This window comes from Oryctolagus cuniculus, chromosome 16 (genome assembly GCF_051225735.1).
Source record: "Oryctolagus cuniculus isolate XC-2025 breed Fujian yellow rabbit chromosome 16, ASM5122573v1, whole genome shotgun sequence".
NCBI classification, from domain to species: domain Eukaryota; kingdom Metazoa; phylum Chordata; class Mammalia; order Lagomorpha; family Leporidae; genus Oryctolagus; species Oryctolagus cuniculus.
This window is the reverse complement of record NC_142882.1, coordinates 79,137,706-79,160,978: the sequence shown is the minus strand read 5'-3', so window position 1 is coordinate 79,160,978 and position 23,273 is coordinate 79,137,706. Positions and strand designations below refer to the sequence as shown.

The 23,273-nt window shown below is 41.9% G+C and overlaps 1 protein-coding gene across 4 annotated transcripts in view; it reads right to left on the bottom strand.

The window, feature by feature from the left end:
- Positions 1-19,977: 19,977 nt before the first annotated feature.
- The window catches only part of HEPACAM2 (HEPACAM family member 2), a 51,935-nt gene continuing 48,639 nt past the window's right edge, over positions 19,978-23,273 (bottom strand). For all 4 annotated transcript variants that reach the window (XM_008261727.5, XM_017344317.4, XM_008261725.5 and 1 more), the window contains exon 10: positions 19,978-20,681. In XM_008261727.5, the coding sequence (XP_008259949.1) occupies positions 20,678-20,681 (4 nt within the window). In that variant the 3' untranslated portion in view covers positions 19,978-20,677. The remainder of the gene's footprint in view (positions 20,682-23,273) is intronic.

Genomic DNA, 23,273 nt, shown 5'->3' with positions numbered 1-23,273 from the left:
TGGCCACAGCAGAGAGCTGGCCTGGAAGAGGGGCAACCGGGACAGAATCCGGCGCCCCAACCGGGACTAGAACCTGGGGTGCCGGCGCCGCAAGGCGGAGGATTAGCCTAGTGAGCCACGGCGCCGGCCCTCTGTGTCGGTTATTGATCTGTTTAGGTTTCCTATATCTTCATGACTCAATTTTGGTAGATTGTATGTGTCCAGGAATCTATTTATTTCTTCTGGATTTTCCTATTTGTTGGCATATAGCTGTTTGTAGTAATTCCTAATTATTCTATTTCTGTGGTATCTGTTGTTACATTTCCTTTTTCATCTCTGATTCTATTGATTTGGGTTTTCTCCCTCCTATTTTTTGGTTAGTAGGGCCAATGGTGTATCAATTTTGTTTATTTTTTCTAAAAACCACCTCTTAATTTCACATATTTTTTGTTTCAGTTTTATTTATTTCTTCTCTAGTTTTAATTATTTCTTTTCTCCTACTAATTTTGGGTTTGGTTTATTGTTGTTTTTCTAGGTCCTTGGGATATAGTGCTAGCTCATTTTTTTGATGCCATTCCAATTTCTTCATGTAGGTACTAATTGGTATAAACTTCCCTCTTAACACTGCTGTTGGTGTATCACCTGAGAATTGATATGTTATATTGTCATCTTCATTCATTTCCTGAAATTTTTTGATTTCTTTTGATTTCTTCTATGTTCATTCTGCAGCATGATTTTTCAGTCTCCATGTGTTTGCATATATTCTAGAGAGTCTACAGTTATTAATTTCCAGCTTAATTACATTGTGGTCAGAAAAGATACCTGGTATGTTTTCAATTTTTAAAATTAGCTTAGACTTGCTTTATGGCCTAGCATGTGGTCTATCCTAGAAAAAGTTCCAAGCACTGATGATAACAGCATGCATTCTGCAACTGTGGGATGAAAGGTTCTGTAGCTGTCAGTTAGGTCCTTTTGGTCCATAGTCTAGGTTTGTTCTGTTGTTTCTCTGTTGATCTGTCTGGTTGATATGTCCACTGCTGAAAATTAAATGTTGACATCTCCCATTACTTTTGTATTGGATTCTGTGTCTCATTTTAGATCCATTAACATTTGTTATAAATAGTCAGGCACTCTGGCTTTGGGTACATATAAATTTATTATAGTCACATCTTCCTGTTGAATTGATTCCTTAATTATTATATAGTACCCCTCGTGTCTTTCAACAGTTTTCATGGTAAATTTATTTTGTCTGATATTAGAATAGCTATACCTCCTCACTTTTTGGTTTCTTTTAGCATGGAAGTCTTCTCTTTTCATCCTTTCACTTTCAGTCTGTGTGTATCTTTGTTGGCGAGATGTGTTTATTGTAAGCAGCAAATAGATGTGTCTTGTTTTTTAATCCATTCAGCCAGTCTTTATCTTTTTACTGGAGAGTTGAAGCCATTTACATTCAAGGTGATAAATAATGACTTGGCTCTGCCATTTTTTGATAAATATATCTATTGTTGACTTTGGATTTCTTTTGTATTTTTACTGGGGGATTTTCTGCCTTCACATTCTTTCATAATGATAGCTATCATTCTGTGTTTCTTTGTGTAGCACATCTTTATGCATCTTTTGTAAGTCTGGACGAGTGGTGACAAATTATTTCAATTTCTGCTTATTATGGAAGGTCTTTATTTCACCTTCATTCATGAGTGAGAGCTTTGCACGGTACAGTATTCTGGGTTGACAGTTTTATTCTCTAAAAACTTGGAATATTTCTCACCATTCTCTCCTATCCCTTAGGGGTTTCTGATAAGAAGTCTGCTTTGAGTCTAATTGGAGATCCTCTGAGAGTAAGCTGGCATTTCTCTCGTGCACATGTTAGAATCTTTTCTTTATGTTTTACCATAGAGTTTGACTACACTGTGTCATTGAGAAGATCTTTTCTGGTCATGTCTATTAGGAGTTCTATGTGCCTCTTGTATTTGGACATTCCTTTCTTCAAATTAGGGATGTTTTCTGTATTTGCTTCACTGAATAAACCTTCTAATCCATTCTCTCCACACCTTCAGCAACTCTTTTACTCATATGTTTGGTTATTTGATTGCTTCCCAGATACCTCTAACACTGTTTTTTTTTTTTTCCTTTTTTTGACAGGCAGAGTAGAAAGTGAGAGAGAGAGAGACAGAGAGAAAGGTCTTCCTTTTGCTGTTAGTTCACCCTCCAATGGCCGCCACGGCTAGCACGTTGCAGCCAGCGCATCACGCTGATCCGAAGGCAGGAACCAGGTGCTTCTCCTGGTCTCCCATGGGGTGCAGGGTCCAATCACTTGGGCCATCCTCCACTGTACTCCTGGGCCATAGCAGAGAGCTGGCCTGGAAGAGGGGCAACCGGGACAGAATCCGGTGCCCCGACCGGGACTAGAACCTGGTGTGCTGGCGCCGCAAGGCGGAGGATTAGCCTAGTGAGCTACGGCGCTGGCTTAACACTGGTTTTAATTTTTCTAATTTCTTCTTTTTGTTGGTCTGACTGTAAAATTTCCAAATATTTGTCTTCTAGCTCAGATATCTTTCTTCAGCCTCACCAACTCTATTACTAAGGCTTTTTTTCCTGTATTTTTTGTTTGACATGTTGAATTCTTCATTTCTAATATTTCATTTTGATTTCCTTTCAAAATCTCAAAATCACCAATTCTGTTGTTAAGGATTTCTACTGTATTTTTTATTTGATGTACTGAATTTTTCATTTCTTTTTGATTTTTCTTCAAATCTCAGTTTCAAAGGGACAATTCATGTCATGTATGATTTTTTTCATGTATGGATTTTTAAATTTGTGGATTTGCTTCTCAGTAATCCTGTGATTAATCTTTTGAAATATGTGTCAGGCAATTCATCAATCTTTCCATCTTCTCATTCTAATATTGAAGCATTGTTGTGTTCCTTTGAGGGGGGAGTCATGTTGTCTTCCATATTCTTTTATTTTTATTTATTTTTAAAAATTTATTTGAAAGAGTTACAGAGAGAGGTAGAGCCAGGAGAGAGGTCTTCCATTCCACTGGTTCACTCCCCAAATGACCACAATAGCCAGAGCTGATCTGATCCAAAGCCAGGAGCCAGGAGCTTCCTCTGGGTCCCCAATGTGGGTGCAGGGGCCCAAGGAGTTGGACCATCTTCTACTGCTTCCCCAGGCCAAAGCAGAGAGCTGGATAGGAAAAGGAGCAGCTGGGACTTGAAGTGGTGTTCATATGGGATGCAGGCACTGCAGGCTGTGGCTTTAACCTGTTGTCCCACAACACTGGCCCCGTCTTCCACTTTTTTGTTCTTGAAATTTTGCATTTATTTTTAGGCATTTGTGGAAATACTTGTTGGTTTGTTCTCTGATGGCTTTTATGTTGGACATACCTCTGTGGCTTAGTGGAGTTCTGCTCTTTCAGTGGATACCAAGGTGTGTGCTGGGTGCGGCCAGGGAGCTCTGGTCAGTGCTGCAATGTGGGGAAAGTATCCATGGTGACTCCCAAGTTGGGTGTGGTAGATCTCTTTTTTAAATTTTTAAAAAATATTTATTTATTTATTTATTTGAGAGGTATAGTTACAGACAGAAAGAAGGAGAGACAGAGAGAAAGGTCTTCCATCTGCTGGTTCACTTCCCAAATGGCTGCAACAGTTGGAACTGTGCCAATCTGAAGCCAGGATCCAGGAGCTTCTTCCAGGTCTCCCCCATGGACGTATGAGCCCAAGCACTTGGGCCATCTTCTACTGCTTTGCCAGGCCGTAAGCAGAAAGCTGAATTGGAAGAGGAGCAGCTAGAAAACAAACCAGCACCCATATGGGATTCTGGCACCACAGATGGAGGCTTAGCCTACTATGCTAATACACTAGCCTCAGTCTCCTCTTTTTTATCAGCAGGGAGGGTTTAATCACCTCTGTTGGCATAATAACGTGCTCACTTTCTGTCTAGCATGGTGCTCAATGCCCAGTTGTTAGCCCAGAGTTGGTGCAATACTCATCCGTGCTGTCATAAGAATTACATACAGGATCTGTGCAGTCCTTAGTGTGAGCATGGATGCATTGCAATGACCCACCCCAGGCATCAGGGAGCTGCGAGCTTGTGGAGCTGCACACAGTGGGAGACCAGAGACCCAGCTACACCTGCGCTCTCTTCTACAGTCACTGAATTCCCACAGATTCTGCACACAAGGATCCCAGAGCCACGGGATGCAGAGGAGCCGCTCTGCCCCGCCAGTCTGTCCTGTCCACAGAGAAGCATAGACATTTCCAGAGCCAGCTTCCTGTGGGTGCTCCACCTAGTGGTTTGAGCCCCAGAGTCTGTGGTGTGTTGAGAGGCTGGGGACACCTCACAGTCCTATGTGGGTGCCTAGCCCCCTGTCAACCCTCCCAGCCAGACTCAAAGTCAATGGGGAAAGTGGATTTTTCCCTCTGGTAACATCCCTGGATTACACATGTGCACAAGAACCAGCAATCATCGCCCCTTCTTGTTTCACAGTGGTGCTTCTTGCACTGGTTGCTGAATGCATGCGCCCAAGCTGTAGCTACTGACAAGATGGCAACTTCTTGTGGCTGCTTGCTGCCAGTTCACAGGGCCTGGTGCAGCTGTTATTTGTGTCCAAAATGGTTCCTGCCCTCTCAGCCAGTTGTTGGGTGCTGCTGTGGGTGAAGACAGGAAGAGAGAATCATGGCCCTTTCCCCGCTGTAGGTTGGCAGGTACCCTGTCCCCCCGCAGGGCTCCAGGCTGGACTCGTGCCAGGCTCTCCCGCAGCTGTATCACCAGTGGCACAGGCTGTTGCAGTCTCATCGCACTGCACTCACCAAAGCTGGCAATTGCTTGGGCTCTCGGCTGCTGGGGTCCCGTGTTGTGTGTGTGCTTGTGCTCATGTCTGTACACTCTGTGTAGATCCACAGCATCCCTCTTCCTTCTGTAGTATTTCCCGTGTGGTTTCCTCCCCAACTCTTCCCCTTAAAATGCGCGCTCTTCATTTTTTTTTAAAACTGTTTTCCCCTAGCTTAGAGCAGTAAGCTCCCTCCCTATTCTACCATCTTGGAATCAAACTGTTTTTAGTAACCTTACAGTCATTCTTTTTTTTTTCTTTCTTTTTTTGTGGGGGCATTATTGTCCATCTCCCCTCCTTCTCAGTCCAATATTAATATATTCTTGTGTCCATTTTGGGGAGTGATATTGCTTTCCTTGTTCATGTTTCTCGTGTTTCTTATGGTGATTTTTACACATATGGGGATCTCTTGTTGCAATCACCTCTGGAGGTTGAGTTTTCTTTTTTATTTAAGACTTTATTCCTGGAAATGTACCTATAGGGCTCAGCGGAGTGCCTAAGGCTTATACTTGAGTTCCAGGGGTGTGTGCTGAGTGGCATGGTTTGTGGGTGGGCAGGAGTGACACCCAAGATCAGCATGATAGAGCGCCTATGGCTACCACCACTGGGAGTAGGGGGTTTCAGAGCTGGCTAGTGTGTTTACAGGCCCAGCCCTTCTCTGTGGCAGGTTAACCAGCTGATCCACAGGCTAGAGTGAGGGAATGATGCCACAGGCATGTGCAACACCCAGAGCACTGAACCACTCCTCATCGTGTCCCCCAGCCTCTCAAAACCCTCCCCAGTAAGCAGGCAGCTCTGAGGCTCTCCAGTCAGACTTGGCAGGTGCACAGAAATGCCACCTGCAGCCTGGGACCCTGTCGGCACCATGGCCTATGCCTAGAAATCCCCTACGGGCACAGGGTACAGAGGGTCTGCTCTCTGCCCTGTGAGCAGCCCTGGCTCCAGTGGCCTCTGGCATCCCTGGGAATGTCTGCTGTCCCTCAAGTCAGGATGGAGTTCAGCTGGGACCCCCACCACAGTGAATCGAGTCTCGTGCGTTGGTGTGGGGAGGGGAGGGAGGCAACGTGGCCTCCTTCCATGGAGCAGAGTAGTCACTGAGACACCCACTAGTCGCCAGCCCAGACTTGAAGCCAGCGGGACTGTGAAATCTTTCAGTCCAAGCCCCCAGGGCTGGGGCATTGCCCCGCCTCTCTGGAGCCTCACTGTGCCAAGATGGTACCTTTCAGCCCGGCACTGACTCCTTTGCAGGGGCCTGGCAGCTTGGCTGATGGCGACATGTCTGTTCTTTTTGCTGCCATGCAGTCTTTTTTCTGTTCTGTCCCTTCTCCACCGGAAGTTTCTGTTACTCAGTGACCTGGGGTCCTGGTCCCTTCTTTGTTTTTCTGGCATCTTTCTGTGACTGAGGTCGGTGCAGCTTCTCACTATTCAGCCACCTTGGAACAACCAACATAGGTCTTATTGACATTCCAGACAAAGTGAAGAAAATAATTGCCAAGCAGTTTGTTGATACAATGGCAGCTAGATCTAGAAGTGAAGAAAGACACTCTGTCAGTTAAAAATAAAAGAAAATAGCAAATAAAATAAGAAAAATAAAAATTAGACCAAAGCTAGATGTAGAATAATTAAACTGAAAAACATTTAGTTAAAATAAAGGGGAGGGGAGACTAAAAAATTCCAACCAGTCGACAGGCCTGAGTCATCAGAAATCTCATCAGAAACAATTGATGCAAAAGACATTGAGAAAATATGTTCAATATCTTAAGTGAAAATATGCATTGATCTGGTAACGTATACTTATTTAAACCATAATTTGAAGGTCAAAATGAAATTTAGATATTTGTTATGCAAATTTCTAGAGGACTTACCACTAAATGATTTTTATTGAGAGATGATTACTTGATAAGCATTAATAAGAAGAGGAGTGAAACTTGAAGAAAGAAATATGACTTAAAAATGGAGGGCCTGGCCGGTGTCACGGCTCACTTGGCTAATCCTCTGCCTGCGGCGCTGGCACCCTGGGTTCTAGTCCTGGTTGGGGCGCTGGATTCTGTCCCGGTTGCTCCTCTTCCAGGCCAGCTCTCTGCTGTGGCCCGGGAGTGAAGTGGAGGATGGCCCAAGTGCTTGGGCCCTGCATCCGCATGGGAGACCAGGAGGAAGCACCTGGCTCCTGGCTTTGGATCAGCGCAGCACGCTGGCCGTGGTGGCCATTGGGGGGTGAATCAAAGAAAAGGAAGACCTTTCTCCCTGTCTCTCTCTCTCTTTCACTGTAAAAAGAATGTAGAAAAGTTTATCAATTTACCAAAAGTCAGGAAAACTGAAAAAGTGAAACAATCGATAAAAAGATAAACATAATGAGTGTGAAGAGAGAAATGCAAATATGTAGTTATCACAAGGAGTGTAGATGCATTAAGTTCATCTACTGAAACTCAGGGTATCATGTTAACCATGCAGTTTAATTCTCTGTGTGATTTTTGTTTCAGTTGGGTCTCTTGTAAACTGCATGGTTAACATGATATGGGCGCCGGTTCAAGACCTGACTGCTCCTCTTCCAATCCAGCTCTCTGCTACAACCTGAAAAAGCAGTACAAGATGGCCCAAGTGCTTGGGCCCCTGCACCTGCGTGGGAGATGGGAAGAAGCTCCTGGCTCCTGGCTTTGGATCAGTGCAGGTCCAGCCATTGCAGTCAATTGGGAAGTGAACCAGCAGATGGAAGACCTCTTTCTCTCTCTCTTTCTCTCTGCCTCTCCTCTCTGTGTAACTCTGACTTTCAAATAAATAAATAAACCTTTAAAGAAAGAAAGACCAAATTTAACCAAAGAAATGACAGATCTCTACAAGGAAAACTAGAAATCACTGACGAAATAACCACAGTGAGAATGGAATGTGTACTTTATTCACAGATTGAACACTTAATGCTGTTAAGACGTCCATACCACTTAAAGCAACCTACAGAGTCAATGCAATCCCTGTCAAAATACCAACAACATTGTTTACAGAATTAGAAAAAAATCCTAAAATTTATATGGATCCACAAAAGACTCTGAATAGCCAAGCAATCTTGAGAGGGGAAAATCACAAAAGTTTCAATTGTATGTATCCTGAGGGGAGAAAACCCCACAAATATATAGATATATATAGAAATATATATAATGTTATATATACTATAAATATATAATATTTATATATATAAAAGCTGTGCCACAAAGCTTAGCTGGATGATTATAATACATAATAAATTTGTATGTATTTTGTGAACAAATAAAGGAGCTCTAAGCCTCCAATCATAAAGTATTGTCAAAGGAAAGGAAATACCGGTTACTCTAATTTGATCAGTACATATTGTATACATGTGTTGAAATGTCACACTGTAACCCATAAATATGTACAATTATAGTTAATTTTTCAGTACAAATATTCAGAGGAAAATATTTAAAACTTGAGACCTGAAAAAAGATTTGTGCCAAAAGACACAAAATTAAACACCACGAAGGAAAATACTTATACACAAATTAAACTTTTTTATATTAGAAGATACTATATAAGGAAGAAAAAAACAAGTCATGTAATCAACATTAGCTTATAAAATTAGCAAAGGATTGATATCTTATATGTGAAAATCAATATAAAAGAGAACTTATTAGAGTGTGCTGTACATTGAGATTTAATGCTATAACTAGTACTCAAACAGTATTTTTCACTTTATGTTTCTGTGTGGGAGCAAACTGTTGAAATCTTTACTTAATGTATGCTAAACTGATCTTCTGTATATAAAGAGAATCGAAAATGAATCTTGATGTGAATGGAAGGGGAGAGGGAGTGGGAAAGGGGAGGGTTGCGGGTGGGAGGGAAGTTATGGGGGGGGAAGCCATTGTAATCCATAAGCTGAACTTTGGAAATTTATATTCATTAAATAAAAGTTAAAGAAAAATAAAGTAGTTGTTCCAAACACACACACAAAAAAAGAAAAATGAGCAAATGATATAAAGAATCAATGAGAAAAGCAACTGAATTACAAATATACATAAGAAAAGATTTCATCCTCATTAGTGATCAGGGAAATACATATCAAAGCTATAAATAAGGGCATCTTTCACATTAATTGTACAAGAAAAATAATCCAAAAAGTTGGCACAACAGAACTCTTAAAGATTTCTGTTGACAGCATTAGTTCTTAAGTCGAGTAATTAGTATTTAGAGAAATTGAAAATATCTGTGTTTCTACTCTGGGTTCTCAGTATCTAGGTTGATGCTATAGGAAAAGAATCACACAAGTTCATGAAAGAGAATATTGTTTGAGGAACAAAAAAATGTTCTAATGAAGTAGTTGGAGGAAAGATTACTATGTTGTATGTGTAATTTAATGTTGCACAACATTTTAAAGGGATGAATGGGCTAACATGTATCAGCCTATAAAATCCCTAAAATTTATTCATGCACAATGAAAATGAGTTGTAAAGTGTCTATGATGTGGCACCAGTCATTTAATATTTAAAAATGGTGTTAAATTAATTGAGAGGCCATTAGACTCAGATGGCTCTGCCCAGCCTTGGGTCCTGTATAAGCAAACTACAACCCAACTCAATGTAAACAAAGGTGAATATTCACCACTCAAAAACTACTATTATCTTCTAACTAGGGACATTCCAGTTTTTAAGAATTTTATTTTTGCCTGACACATAATGATTGAACGTATTTATGGATACCTGTAAAGAAAACAGAGTAACTGATGTTTACATCACTTCCAATATTTAGTGTTTCTCTGTCCTGGAGACATTCAAAGTGCTATTAGCTATTTTGAAATAATCAATTTAGTGTTGTCAGCCTAGTTGTCCTATTGTGCTGCAGAATGTTATAAGCCATTCCTCCTGACCACCTGCATCCCTGTACTCATTAACCATTGTCCCTTCTTCCCTTCCTCGTCCACATGCTCTGATAACCACCATTATCTACGTCTTTGAGATCAACTGTAGCTTCCACACAAACATGACAGCATGTGCGTGAATTAATGTCTCACTAACACAATGTTTTGCCAGTCCATCCATGATGCTGCAAATGACAGAATTTCTTGGTATCTTTATCACTCATTTCCTAGACATTGGGTTAAAGAGTCTAGACATTTGAAAATCTGATCACACATATTGCCAAGCTACCCTCCAAATGGATATCCAGTTAATTTTATCAACTCCAAAAGGCGAAGTATAATTGAGTGATGAAGATGCTAATTTAAATTAGGAATCTTCATAGAAAACTAGAATTTGTGTTTTCATTGAACACTTTCTGAATTGGGGCCATAGGGGGCACCAAAGGATTAAGGGAGGTAACCACTTTGGAATTCTAGGTTGGAAGAGATCTTGAATGCACATCTCAGCCACACACTTTCATAGCAGATAAACTGCAACCAATTCTGAAAAATAACCCTTTCTGCTTTTTACAGTATCGACAGATCCCCTTGGCTATACATTTTGACCTTATACTTTTACATGTTCTGGTCTGCCCTATTTGAGATTCTGACACAATGTAAGCCTATTTGAACCGAGGCCATGGAGTACAGGGTACTCCACCGCACCTTTGCAGACTAGTTCTTGAAATACTAATTGTCTTGCACAAAATGTCACTACCTCTCATTTTTCTGCTTCTGTAACTTTTTTCTTTCAAAAAAGGAACATGCAGGTCTATTCAGAAAGGCAAAGGACTCTCTCATGCTCCAATCTCGAGTTTAGTGGTGTATTAGGGACATAAATTTATATGATGTATTTAATTTGCTAAGTTTTATGATCACTTCTAGGTTTTCAGTGTGAAAATTTTATTTTATTTTATTATTTATTTTTTGACAGGCAGAGTGGACAGTGAGAGAGAGAGAGACAGAGAGAAAGGTCTTCCTTTGCCGTTGGTTCACCCTCCAATGGCCGCCGCGGCTGGCGCGCTGCAGCCTGCACACCGCGCTGATCCGATGGCAGGAGCCAGGTACTTATCCTGGTCTCCCATGAGGTGCAGGGCCCAAGCACTTGGACCATCCTCCACTGCACTCCCTGGCCACAGCAGAGAGCTGGCCTGGAAGAGGGGCAACCGGGACAGAATCCGGCGCCCCGACCGGGACTTGAACCCCGTGTGCCGGCGCCGCAAGGCAGAGGATTAGCCTAGTGAGCTGCAGCGCCGGCCTGGGAGTTGGTTTTCTCTCTGCAACTTCCATCACCACTGACAATGGAAGATGCTTTCAGTTATCCTCTGTTTATGGTTGGCGGATAGAAAGGGGAGGGAATACATGGCAGCACTCGTATTAGTGCCCTATCAAAGGTATATCACAAGATACTCCTCTATACTACTTGCCCCTTACAGTAAAAGTGCATTTGATGCAGATTGGCTACGTTGGTTTAACAAGTACCCACTGCTTCAGAGATATTTCAGAACCAAATCACAAATACAAATGCACATCCCTCCTTCATCTGGGCATCCATATTTCTTCTATCAATAAACATTGGCAAAGCTCATGGAGAAGTTTGATATCTGAGATGGGAGCAGAAATTTTGGGTGCTTAATCCTAGAAATGTAAATAAAACCATATCTTCTTTATCCCATGTCCAGATAAAGAAGTTTTTAGTCTGTGTTGCGCTAATGGGAACATTTCCTGGATATATATAAGCATATTGATTCTCTAATAAATAAATAAATGGATATATATGTGTACATTAAGTAAGTATGAGACAAACAAACTTGTTTTGAGTCTGGTTGTAAAGTCTAGAAAAACTCTCCATTTTTTTCTAGTTTCTTTATGTAAAGCAGAAGCCATCTGAACACTGAGCAAATTAGTAATTGATGTTCCTCAACTGAGTATAAGGGCTTGGGGCTTTAGCTAGTGCTCCTAAGTTGGCCGTATTAAGAAGGCAGAAACTTAATCCATTTGTGGTGTGTAGGGGGCTGGTGAGAGGTCTTCAGGTCGCAGGAGAATAGTTCTCATGAGAGGCTTGGGTAGTAAGCTGAGCTGGACCCAGCTGCTCTCGTAGCTTCCTGGCTCGCTGAGTGATCCTTTGTCCACTCGTGCTCCACTCCACAATTACCACCCCTATCAGAGGCCAAGCCAGTAGGGTTCCTGATCTTGGACTTGAACTTCTAAACCTTTGATCAGAATAACCTTTTCTCTTTATAAAGTTAAATTTTTAACCAAATATTTCATTTTACCAAAAAGAAGTTGATTAATATAGAAAATTGTTTCCAAGGAGTAAGGCCATTATTATAGTTTATACCTAAAGATGTGCAAGGGCCTTTGGAATTGGTTTACCAGAAAAGATGGGGAGAATTTGGAGGATGAGGCTAGAGAAGCCTAGAATGCTGTGTAGGCAGAATGTTACGGGTGGTTTGGCCTCAGAAGATCAGAATGTGTGGACGGTAATGGCCATATTGATGAGATTTCAGAGGGTAGTGAGTTTTTTTTTTTTTTTTTTGCAACAGGAATAAAGCCCACCCTTGTTATATCATGGCAAAGAACCTGACTTTTTTTTCTAAATTTACGATTTTCATATTAAGAAATCAACCAACTGTGAATCGTGATTGTTGGATTCAAACACTTCCTACCTTACTGTCTATCATTATTCTCCATCATTGCTGCACTGCTCACAATTCAAATAGACCAGCTGTATCCTGCCTCTGCACCTTTGCCCAGGCCATTCTCTCTGCCTGAAATACTTGGCCCATCTTTCCTCACCCAGCTACCTGCTCCTTGTCCTGGGAGGGTCAGCTCAGCTTCTTTAGAAAGTCTCCTTGGAATCCCCTGCTCCCAACTTGACCTCTCACCTCGGCTTCCATGGTTCTGTGTTCTTGCTTTCTTTTTCTTTCTTTCTTTCTTTTTTTTTTTTTTTTTTTTTTTTTTTTTTTTTTTTTTTTTTTTGACAGGCAGAGTGGACAGTGAGAGAGAGAGACAGAGAGAAAGGTCTTCCTTTGCCGTTGGTTCACCCTCCAATGGCTGCCGCGGCTGGCGCACTGCGGCCGGCGCACCGCGCTGATCCGATGGCAGGAGCCAGGAGCCAGGTGCTTTTCCTGGTCTCCCATGGGGTGCAGGGCCCAAGCACCTGGGCCATCCTCCACTGCACTCCCTGGCCACAGCAGAGAGCTGGCCTGGAAGAGGGGCAACCGGGACAGAATCCAGCGCCCCGACCGGGACTAGAACCCGGTGTGCCGGCGCTGCTAGGCGGAGGATTAGCCTAGTGAGCCGCGATGCCGGCCGTGTTCTTGCTTTCATAGTAAGTGTACCATGCTGTATTTCATATGTGCTATTCTTATTAAATCTTTGTTCTTAAAAGTATTTATTTGAGAGAGAGAAAGAGAGAGAGAGAATGAATATGAGAGCATCTGCATCTTCTATCTGCTGGTTCACACCCTGAGTGGCCACAATGATTAGTGCTGGACCAAGCTGAAGCCAGGAGCCAGGAACTCTATCCAGATCTCACACTTGGGTGCAGAGGCCCAAGCACTTGGGTCATCCTCCACTGTTTTCCCAGGTGCATTAGCAAGGAGCTGGATGGTTAATGGAACAGGTGGGACTTGAATTGGTGCTCATGTGAGATGCCAACATTGTAGGCAGCAACTTAACCTGCTGCACCACAATACCAGCCCCAAACATCTTTCTTCAACTATGCTTCAAGTCCTTAGAAGACAAAGATTGCATCACATTTAATCCTTCTCTATTCTGGCACATGGGAGATAGTTAATAAGAGTCTCTTGAATTTAACTGAATGAAATTTCTAACCAGAATTAATCCCGAGCACTGAACCTAGTTGTATAATTTTACTATGTATCCCCCTGGGTGATCCACAGGTACCTTATTTTGCACATTTCTATGTCATATTTGCCCTTTGCATGTTGCAAATCTTATATAACATTGCTTGTTGGAATGCCCTTTCTTCTAAAGCTGGTAAACTCCTCCAGACCTTCGAACCCTGTATACTGTCAGGAACTTTCCTGGGTACTCCCCAAAGAAAAGAAATACTCCTCCCTTCATGCTACCTATAAATTTTTACTCTGTTCTACTGCATTTAGACCCCAGAATTACAATTATTGCTAGTATCACTATGTTCCTAAATCTGCATATATATGACATATATAAAAGTTATAGAACTTAATAAAATTTAGAAAAAAGAATTAAAGGAAAACCAAGTGAGAAAAACATTTATTTGAAAAGCAGAATGGCAAAGAGGTGAGACAGAGATCTGTCCACTGGTTCACTCCTCAAATGGTGACCGTGGCAGGGGCTGGACCAGGCCAAAGCCAGCACCCCAATCTCCACCCGGGTTTCCCACGTGGGTGGGTAGGACCCTAGTACTTGTGCTATCTCCTGCTGCTTTCCCAGTCACATTAGCAGGGAGCTGGATGGAAAGTGGAACAGCTGGGACTTGAAATGAATGTCAGTGTCACAGGCAGCAGCTTGACCCCCTGTGCCGCATTGCCAGCTCCTATAATTATTTCTTTCTGTGCTTGGCCAACAGCATAATTATAGTAGTCTGATAAGTACGTCTGTTGACGTGTAATGAGTGCTTAAGAGAGTACCTGATCTGCTTGGAGGGTTATGTTTGGGAGAAGCCACTGCTGGGGAAATCAAAGGAGGGCAGAGGTCACCTCAGCCAACCTCTTCATGTTCTCTTGGGGAAACTGAGGCCCTGACAATTTGACCCTCAATTTCCCCATCTGGAAAAATGCCTGGTGACCTGGGATCTAAGTCATAAAGTAGCAATTATTTCTACTCTCCTGATTCTCTACTTTTTGAAAGGCAAAGCATTTTGATAGAATGTCAGTGAACTGCAAGGAAAAATAGCTCCGAAAGCTGACGAGCGCCCCGAGAGTCTCAGAGGTACATGGTGATTGGAAACTTGGCGATTTCCTTGCCTCCACAGATTGTGTCTTTACTGAGTGTACAGCAGATAGCCAACTGGACTCAGTACACATTGTCTGTTTCAAAAGCGCACGTGCTGGGGCCGGCGCCATGGCGCAGCAGGTTAATCCTCCGCCTGCGACGCCAGCATCCCATATGGCCACCGTGTTCTAGTCCCGGTTGCTCCTCTTCCAGTCCAGATCTCTGCTGTGGCCCGAGATGGCAGTGGAGGGAGGATGGCCCAGGTGCTTGTGCGCCTGCACCTGCATGGGAGACCAGGAAGAAGCACCTGGCTCCTGGCTTCGGATCAGCATAGCTCCAGCTATTGCGGCCATTTGGGGAGTGAACCAACGGAAGGAAGACCTTTCTTTCTCTCACTGTCTGTAACTCTATCTGTCTAAAAAATAAATAAAATCTTTTTTTAAAAAAAGCACACATGCTGGTATGCATTTCTATGGGACGCTGAGATAAGCCAGCTTCAGTCTCTGAGGTTATCACTTTCTGTAACAACTGTGTTTGCAGAATTTGAGGAACTGACTGCCCGAAGTTTCAGAAAGCCTCTGTCACAAATGTATGATGGAATTCTGATGGCAGATTTCACAGGTGTAAATCTCATAGTTGTTTTTTTTTAATTTTTTTTTTAAGAAGCTTATTTATTTGAAAGGCAGAAGGACAGAGAAGGAGGGGGAGAAAGAGAGAGATCAATCTTTTATCCACTGGTTCATTCCCCAAATGGCTGCAACAGCCAGGGCTGGACCCGGTCAAAATCAGGAATTAGAAACTCTATCTAAAGTCTCCCACGTAGACGGCAGGGGCCCCAGTACTCGAGCCGTCATTCACTGCTTTCTCAGATGCAGTGGCCAGGGAGCTGGACTGAAGGCAGAGCAGTGGGGAATTGGGACTCCAGTCGGAATGCCAGCATGCAGATAGCCCTCTGCACCACACCAATCTCACAGTTCACACTCTATCAGTGGCAAGTATTTGAGCTGTCATCTGTCACAGGAGCATATTCCAATGAGAGAGTTCCAGGCACAAATAAACAAAAAGTAAATCAAATTCCAACAGTATTTGAAACGATGGCAGTTTCTAAGGTAAGGCTGTCCCGAGAAACATTGCTGGCCACCCAGTTCCAGAAGGTTACATTCAGGGAACTTATGTGGTACATTGGACTAGACAGACCTCAGATGTGGAGCCAGAGGGGAAGTGCAAGGATCAGTTAATGGGTTTGGTGATTTTCAGAAAGTAATGTAACTTCTGGAGCCTTGTTTTCTCCATCCGTAAGGTGGGCATACTTGTTCTAGCCCATGGAGTTCCTATGACGATCAAAGAAGGTCAAGTACGTGAAAGTGTTTATAATCTTCAAAGTTTCCATGGTGATTACAATAAACAGAGAATCTAGAGATGAAATCAAAGTATCAAGCTTAAATCCAAGTGCTCTGCCTGATTTCTGTGTCTATGAGAAAAAATGTTTACTTTTTACTGCCCTGTGAAATAAAAACAAACATATTAATGTATATTCAAACATGTACTTTAGAGAAAAATGTAAGAATGATATGGGATTATACATGGTTATATGTAGCAGTGTAGAAACAGAAGATAAGCACCTTCTGAAAATAAATTAAATAGTATGAAAAGTCTAAAAGAAATAAGAATTGCTGGTGAGGATGTGGAGAAAAGGGAACCCTGGCACACTGTTTGTGGGAATGTAAATTTGTACAATCATTGTAGAAAACAATATGGATTGTCGCTCCCCGTCTTCGTGGAGGAACAACACAGGACCCTGCACTGTTCTTTTGTCTGCTCGGCCCTCCCCGGGTTTGCTGCTGGTTCTTCCCGGGTTGGCTACCGACCCTTCCACCTCCGTGGAAGGGCGGTTCCCCCTAGCCACTTTCCCCACTTCCGCAGGGGAGCGGCACACCGCCGGCCGGCTCTCTTGGGGGCTGCTCAGATGTTCCTGGTGCATGTTGTCTCTCTCCTCCTTTATAGTCCTCTTCCACCAATCCCAACTCTGCTACCCACACGCCGAGTATGCTGCTCTCCTCCAATCAGGAGCAGGTCCTGCTGCTTATTGGTTGAACTGGAGGCAGCTGTGTAGAAGCTGTTACTCCTCTCCCAGCGCCATATTGTGGGAGAGCAGATGCATAGAATAAGTCTTAATTCCAATAACAGTCTAGTCCCAGTTGCTCCCAGTTGCTCCCCACATGGATGTTTCCCAAAAAAACTAAAAGTAGAACCACCGTATGATCTAACAACCTCAAAACTGAGTGTATATCCGGGGGAAATGAAGCAACGTCCGCACTCCCATGTTTATTGCAGCGCTGTTCACAATAGCCAAGGAATAGAAGCAAACTTAGTTTCCATCAACTGATGAATGGATAAAGAAAATATGGTTTCAACAACAGGAGTCACTGTGCACTTGCTCCCCATGTCGGACCTTTGTTCTTAATGAGTTGTACTATGAGAATTAACAATAAAACTCATCTTCAAACAGTACTTTGTGTGTCTGTGTGGGTGCAAACTGATGAAATCCTTACTTAGTATAGAGTTGATCTTCTGTATATAAAGGTAATTAAAAATGAATCTTAATGAAGAATGGGATGGGAGAGGGAGTAGGAGGTGGGACAGGAATGGCGGTGGGAGGGCAGGCATGGGGGGAAGAACCACTATAATCCCAAAGCTGTACCTATGAAATTCATATTTATTAAATAAAAGCTTTCTAAAAAAACTAAAAGAAATAAATGTGGTGGAATACTATTTAGCCATAAAAATGATTAAGTAATTTGTAGCGTCATGGATGAAACTGGAGGGCATTATGTTAAATAATAAGTGCAGTGCAAAAGGACAAGTACTATATCGTATCACTCATATGAGTAATCAACAAAAGACAATTCTGAATAAGTTAAGAGTATAATAGTGGTTGCCAAGGTCCAGGAGGAGTAGGGTGAAGGGTAGGGCAGGGGAAGTTTGTTTAATGAGTACTAAGTTTTAGCTAGATAGGAGAAAGTCATGATGCTGTATTGCACAGTAGTGTGATTACAGATAATGCTAATAAACTGTGTTTTTTCTAAACAAACTATTAGAAGGATTTGCATGGTTTCACCACAAAGAAATGATAAATGGGTAAATGAGAAATATGTTTACCCTGATTGGACATACACAATGCATTCACATATCAAAACATCACATAGTATCCCATAAATGTCAATTAAACATTTTAAAAAAAACAGAAAAATTAAATCAAAACTTTTTTTGACAGGTAGAGTTTTAGGCAGTGAGAGAAAGAGAGAGAGAGAGAGAGAGAGAGAGAAAGATCTTCCTTCCATTGGTTCACCCCCCAAATGGCTGCTATGGCCAGCACTGCGCCGATCCGAAGCCAGGAGCCAGGTGCCTCTTTCTGGTCTCCCATGCGGGTGCAGCAGCCCAAGCACCTGGGCCATCCTCCACTGCCCTCCCAGACCACAGCAGAGAGCTGGACTGGAAGAGGAGCAACCGGGACTAGAACCCGGCACCCATATGGGGTGCTGGTGCCACAGGTGGAGGACTAACCAAGTGAGCCACAGTGCCGATCCCCCAAACTTTAATAAAATGTATGAGAAATAGCTGTATGCTCAGTACTGTGTTGTCATGTTTTTAGTATCATAATGAAACTGTGAAAGAAACATAATCCAACAAAAGTGAAGGTTACTGTGAACTTTAGTCTCTGAGCTTTTGTGTGCAATCTAATCAAAATTACTTTAGTTTTAATTATTAATATTAATAATTTATTAACTATTGGAAAGCCAAAGAAAACTGTGTTGTAATAGTATGTGTTTTATTGCTTAAAAGTCTGTCTGTAGGACATAGTCCTTAAAAATAATAAGCACTAGGAATACAATTCTATTCCTAGTTACAAATGGTAACATAAGGTTAAGAAGCAGCAATAGCTAAGATTGCATTTAGTAATAAGCAAAGAACTCTAGGCCAGTTTTTAAAGATTAATTTATTAATTAGGTGAACATCTGAGTTTTGGTTCATCACTTCTTTTGGAGACCTTGATTAATTTATGAGATTTCATCCTAATTTACTTAAAAAGCAGTGAGTCACCCAGTGCTCACACCAATGATGGCCAAAGTTAATTGGATTCTAGGTCCTTTCACATTTTCCCCTTCAGCGACTCCTTGCCTTCTGAGTGGAACCATGCATTAAGGCAGTCTGTATTTGTGTGTGTGTGTGAGAGAGATACAGAAATAAGAAGAGTGAGAAGCAATTGAAAAGTGAATTTGAAAAAAACAATCCATATTTATATTTCTTGTGGTTTGTAGTGAGAAAGTCTGGGGGATACACAAACAGCCAAACCCCAAATCAAAACCCAAACCTCATAAGCACATCACCTGGGTGTCCACTTTTTATAGGGTTTTGATTTGTGAATCCTGTGGTGATTACCTTTCCAAGAAAGGCTGTTGATGATAGAGCATTAGTGTTTTAGGGCTAGGTTTAGGAAGGGAAGTCCAAGACGCAGCTCTAGTTCATTGCAGCGAGGTGTGCCCACTGAGAGCAGAGAGGACAGCCCAGCGCAGCAGCAGGGAAGGGCTGGGGGCAGCTGGGGTGGCTGCAGAATTGCACAGATGGACCGGCTGGCTCCGAGCCCTGCAGTGGGGTTGCTGCATTTCTCCGGCACTGTCACAAATTGCATTCAGCTCAGAAGCTCCTATATGGATGCTCACTTGCATTTGCCACATGATCTCGGGGGTGGAAAACAACACCCACAATGAAGGGGAATTCACCTCACTGGATATTCACCTCATTTGTGCTTTCACGGTGTCTCTCGTTCCCTCACCGTGTTTTTCTTACCAAGCTGGTTTTTTGGACATAGTCTATCTTGTTATATTATGCGTTTTATGAGCTATCCTAAATCCTTTCCTGAGCTGGATGGAGTGTGAATACTCATATAGGTAACACTCTGGGGGGATGTTAGCAGGTTATTTCAGAGAGGTAAAATTACAAGTGATTTTGGTTATCTTACAGCAGCAAGTCATCTGCATTTCCAGGTATACATGTATTTTTACAATGAGCATCGATTCATTTTCTAATTAGATAAAGCAGCAAAATGGAAAGACAAACTGTGTGGTAGGACTTTTCCAGAAGAAAAATATATAACGGTGATAGAAAAGACTAAAAAGAAATTATCTGACTTAATCTGTTTTTCACCTTGTGCTTTCTATGGAAACCTGAGAGGGGCAGTGCAAATACAGTGGTTTGCTTGAAACATTTAAAAAAAGAGACTCTATTCTTCAACTTCCTTTTTCTATTCAAAATAATAGGCCACAAGGCAGCAAAATTTTCATTTTAATAGTTTTATCTCTGCTTTGTTGCATATTGGGAAATAAGGTTAAAAAATCTAATTCTATGATCTGACTTTTATGTAATATTTTATTCTCTAAAACAAACAAGGTCACATAAAAGCAAAAACAGAATAACTTACTTGTTATCTTTTCTTGGACAAAAATAAAAATAAAGCTTACATCATTTCCTTAAGCATTTATGAGTCTTTTTGCAATTACCATTGGTGATTGATAATCAAGGAAAAGACATAGTCTTACTTTTGTGACAACCATCATTATTTTGTGGTACAAATAACAAGAAAGAAATTCATAAAAGAAAAAATATTTGGAAAGCTTACCAGGAATGAGAGTTATAAAACAAAGTCTGCTGAAAAAAAGCTTACAAATATGGTTGAGATAGGAGAGTGTCAATGTTTCTGAAAGTGAAAGTAGAGTAGAGCTTTCTCCCTCCTAGTGGGCATGTCTCACATTCCTCTGTTGCACAAGACAGTATTTGCAGACTGGAAACCTGCAGTCCCACTTGTATAAAAGTCTCTACTCTGAATTTCAAAGAAGTGATGAGTAAGAAGATGTGGACTTGACTTCTTCACTGATTCCAGATGGATATTTGTTGCCACTGTTTTTCTCAAATTTCCACTATTTTCCCTTCAGTATTTCATTCCAGCATACTGCTTTGCCCATGACAGCTCACCTGGCAAGGAGATATATAAGACATGCAGAGTGTTTTATGGATTCTGAGTCTACAGGTAAAAGAAACTTAAATATTTTTATTTCTTTTTTATAGCTACAAATAGTATGAGATTTTAAGATAGTTCAAGAAAACTGTGTTTACCAGTTGATAAATTAGAAGAGTAAGCAATCATTAAATTCTGTACATAATTTCCTTTTAAAACTAAAGGATTACTTATTTGAATATTGTTTTTAAGACACCTACAGCCAGCCTTGAGTTCAAAACAACCATATCCAGAATATTTAATGAGGTCAACAGAACAGCGTTTAAATAAATGCAGCCGTAAGTTAGGTAAAGAATTGGGCTGAGTGCTAGAACAGGAACACAGACCAATTTAGCAAGCTGTTAAACATCGTCCAATTAGGTAACAGACCATGTCTTCAAGAAAATAATCTAAGAGTCAAAGAATAGAATTGTTTGGCTGTCTTTCCTACCTCACACGTGACTGTCAAATAAAGGAAAAAGAATGCACTGAGTTAGGATCCTTTACCCTGAGCTGGTCCATCCGCTTTGGGGTTGGAGGATGGGAGACGTTCACTAACCACCTATAGTACTTCACTATTCAGGAAATTGATCTTTGAATTCAATTAGATGTAGAGGATAAAACCATAGACAATCCAGAGAGAAAAATGGTCTCTGCATCTGTAGCCAACACATTCTATTGAGGAATATTTATTTTATGAAGGATCACTTATCTTTAGGTAAAATAAGCAAACAAGAGCCCACTAAACTATTATTTAATTTCTCTCTCTAGCACATAATAAATGTCCTAGAGATGTGGATTATTTGTTAATAAAATAAGTACAGGGACTAGCCTTTTGGTCCAGCAGTTAAGATGTTTGCATCCCAAATCAGAGCCCCTGGTTCTCATCAGGGCTTTACTTTTGCTTCCAGTTTCCTGATCAATGTGCATGCTGGGAAGCAGCAGGTGAGTGCTCAAAGTACTTAGGTCCCTGTCACCATGTGAGAGACCTGGATTGGGTTCCTAGTTCCTGATTTTGGCCTGGCCCAGCCTTGGCTGTTGTGGGCATTTGGTGAGTGAAGCAGTGGAACAGAGCTCTCTGTCTGCCTGCTTCTCTGATAACAACAACAACAACAACAACAACAAAATGTTTGCTGATAAAAACATCCTACTTATTCATTTTAACAGAATAGATAACATGAATCTGTATTCAGAGAGGATAACATTTATAAATTTGTACAATTATTATGTGTCAACGAGAGAGAGAGAGAGAGAGAGAGAGAGAGAAAGGATATTCTCCTAACTTTATTCCAGAAAGTAGAGAGAATTAGGTACTATTTTAGAGTTTTATTTTTAAGCTGTCTTGGAATTACATCCCTCTCTTGTAGAATCCTATTAGGTTAATAACAACATACTTTGCATATTTCTTTTATTTTCACACCAGAAGTTCCTGGCTCCAAGGGGTCTTTTCCTTATTTATCTGATTCCAGGTACATTTTCTCTGATGCAGTACTCTGCTGTTTCTTGCACTTTAAATGATTGCCTTGGTCCCCCAAGGACTGATGGGTTCTGGCCCCATCAGAGGAGTTCCCATTCACTCCTGGCTGTTATTTTTGCTGTTTACCCAGAGGTGTGCAGCGATTACTTTGTTGGCTCTGTCTTTTGCCAGAGGGGAAGTTCCTCTGTGTGGTTTCTGATGTGCTTTTCAAAGTCAGTAATGACAAATAAAGAAATGACGGAAGATGATATGCGGCAGTTATGCCCATAGGCTGCTGCTACAGCCCACACGAAACAGATGCTCATTTCATTATTTCAAAAGCATGTGGGTGCTCTTTCTCCGGGCAGGAAGGGGGCAGGCTCCTTGATGGCAGCCTTGAGATGGATAAGCAGTTTGCCTGCTATGCCTCGGAGTGGGTTTTGTTCTCTCTGGGTGAGAGATGAGTCCTGAGTCCTCACTTCTCTATTCAACTGGGAATAAATGGCTATGTTAAAATATTTACCTATTTGAGAGGGAAGGAGGAAGGGTAGGAGGCAGGAGTGGAGAGAGAGAGAGAGAGAGAGAGAGAGAGAGAGAGAGAGAGATCCAGAGATCCAGAGAGAGATCCAAACATTTGCTAATTCATTACCCAAATGCCCACTACAGGCTGGGCTAGTCTGAAGCTGGGAACCAGGAACTCAATTGAGTTTTCTTTGTGAGTGGCAGAGACCCAATCATGTTGCCTTGGGGCATCATGCTGTTTCCCAAGGATTGGATTAGTGGGAAGCCGGAGTCAGGAGTGGGTGCTGGAGCCAGGAACCGAACCTAGGCACTCTGATATGGGACACAGCATCTCAGCCTTAAGGCTGAATGTCTGACCTGGGAACAGACTGCTTTGAATCATGAGAGTTTGGGCTTTTGATGCTAACTGTGCTGTGGATCTCCTTAGTTCTTTTCTCTTCCTGGTCCTGTTTGTAGTGACAGATCATCACAGCTCTAACGCTAGCATAGCCACTGGAAAATCGCCAAGATAACCAATATAGTTTGAGAACTGGCCTGGACATTCCTTTCACACCCAGATGTGGATTCCCTGGGGGAGAAATGTACACAGCAG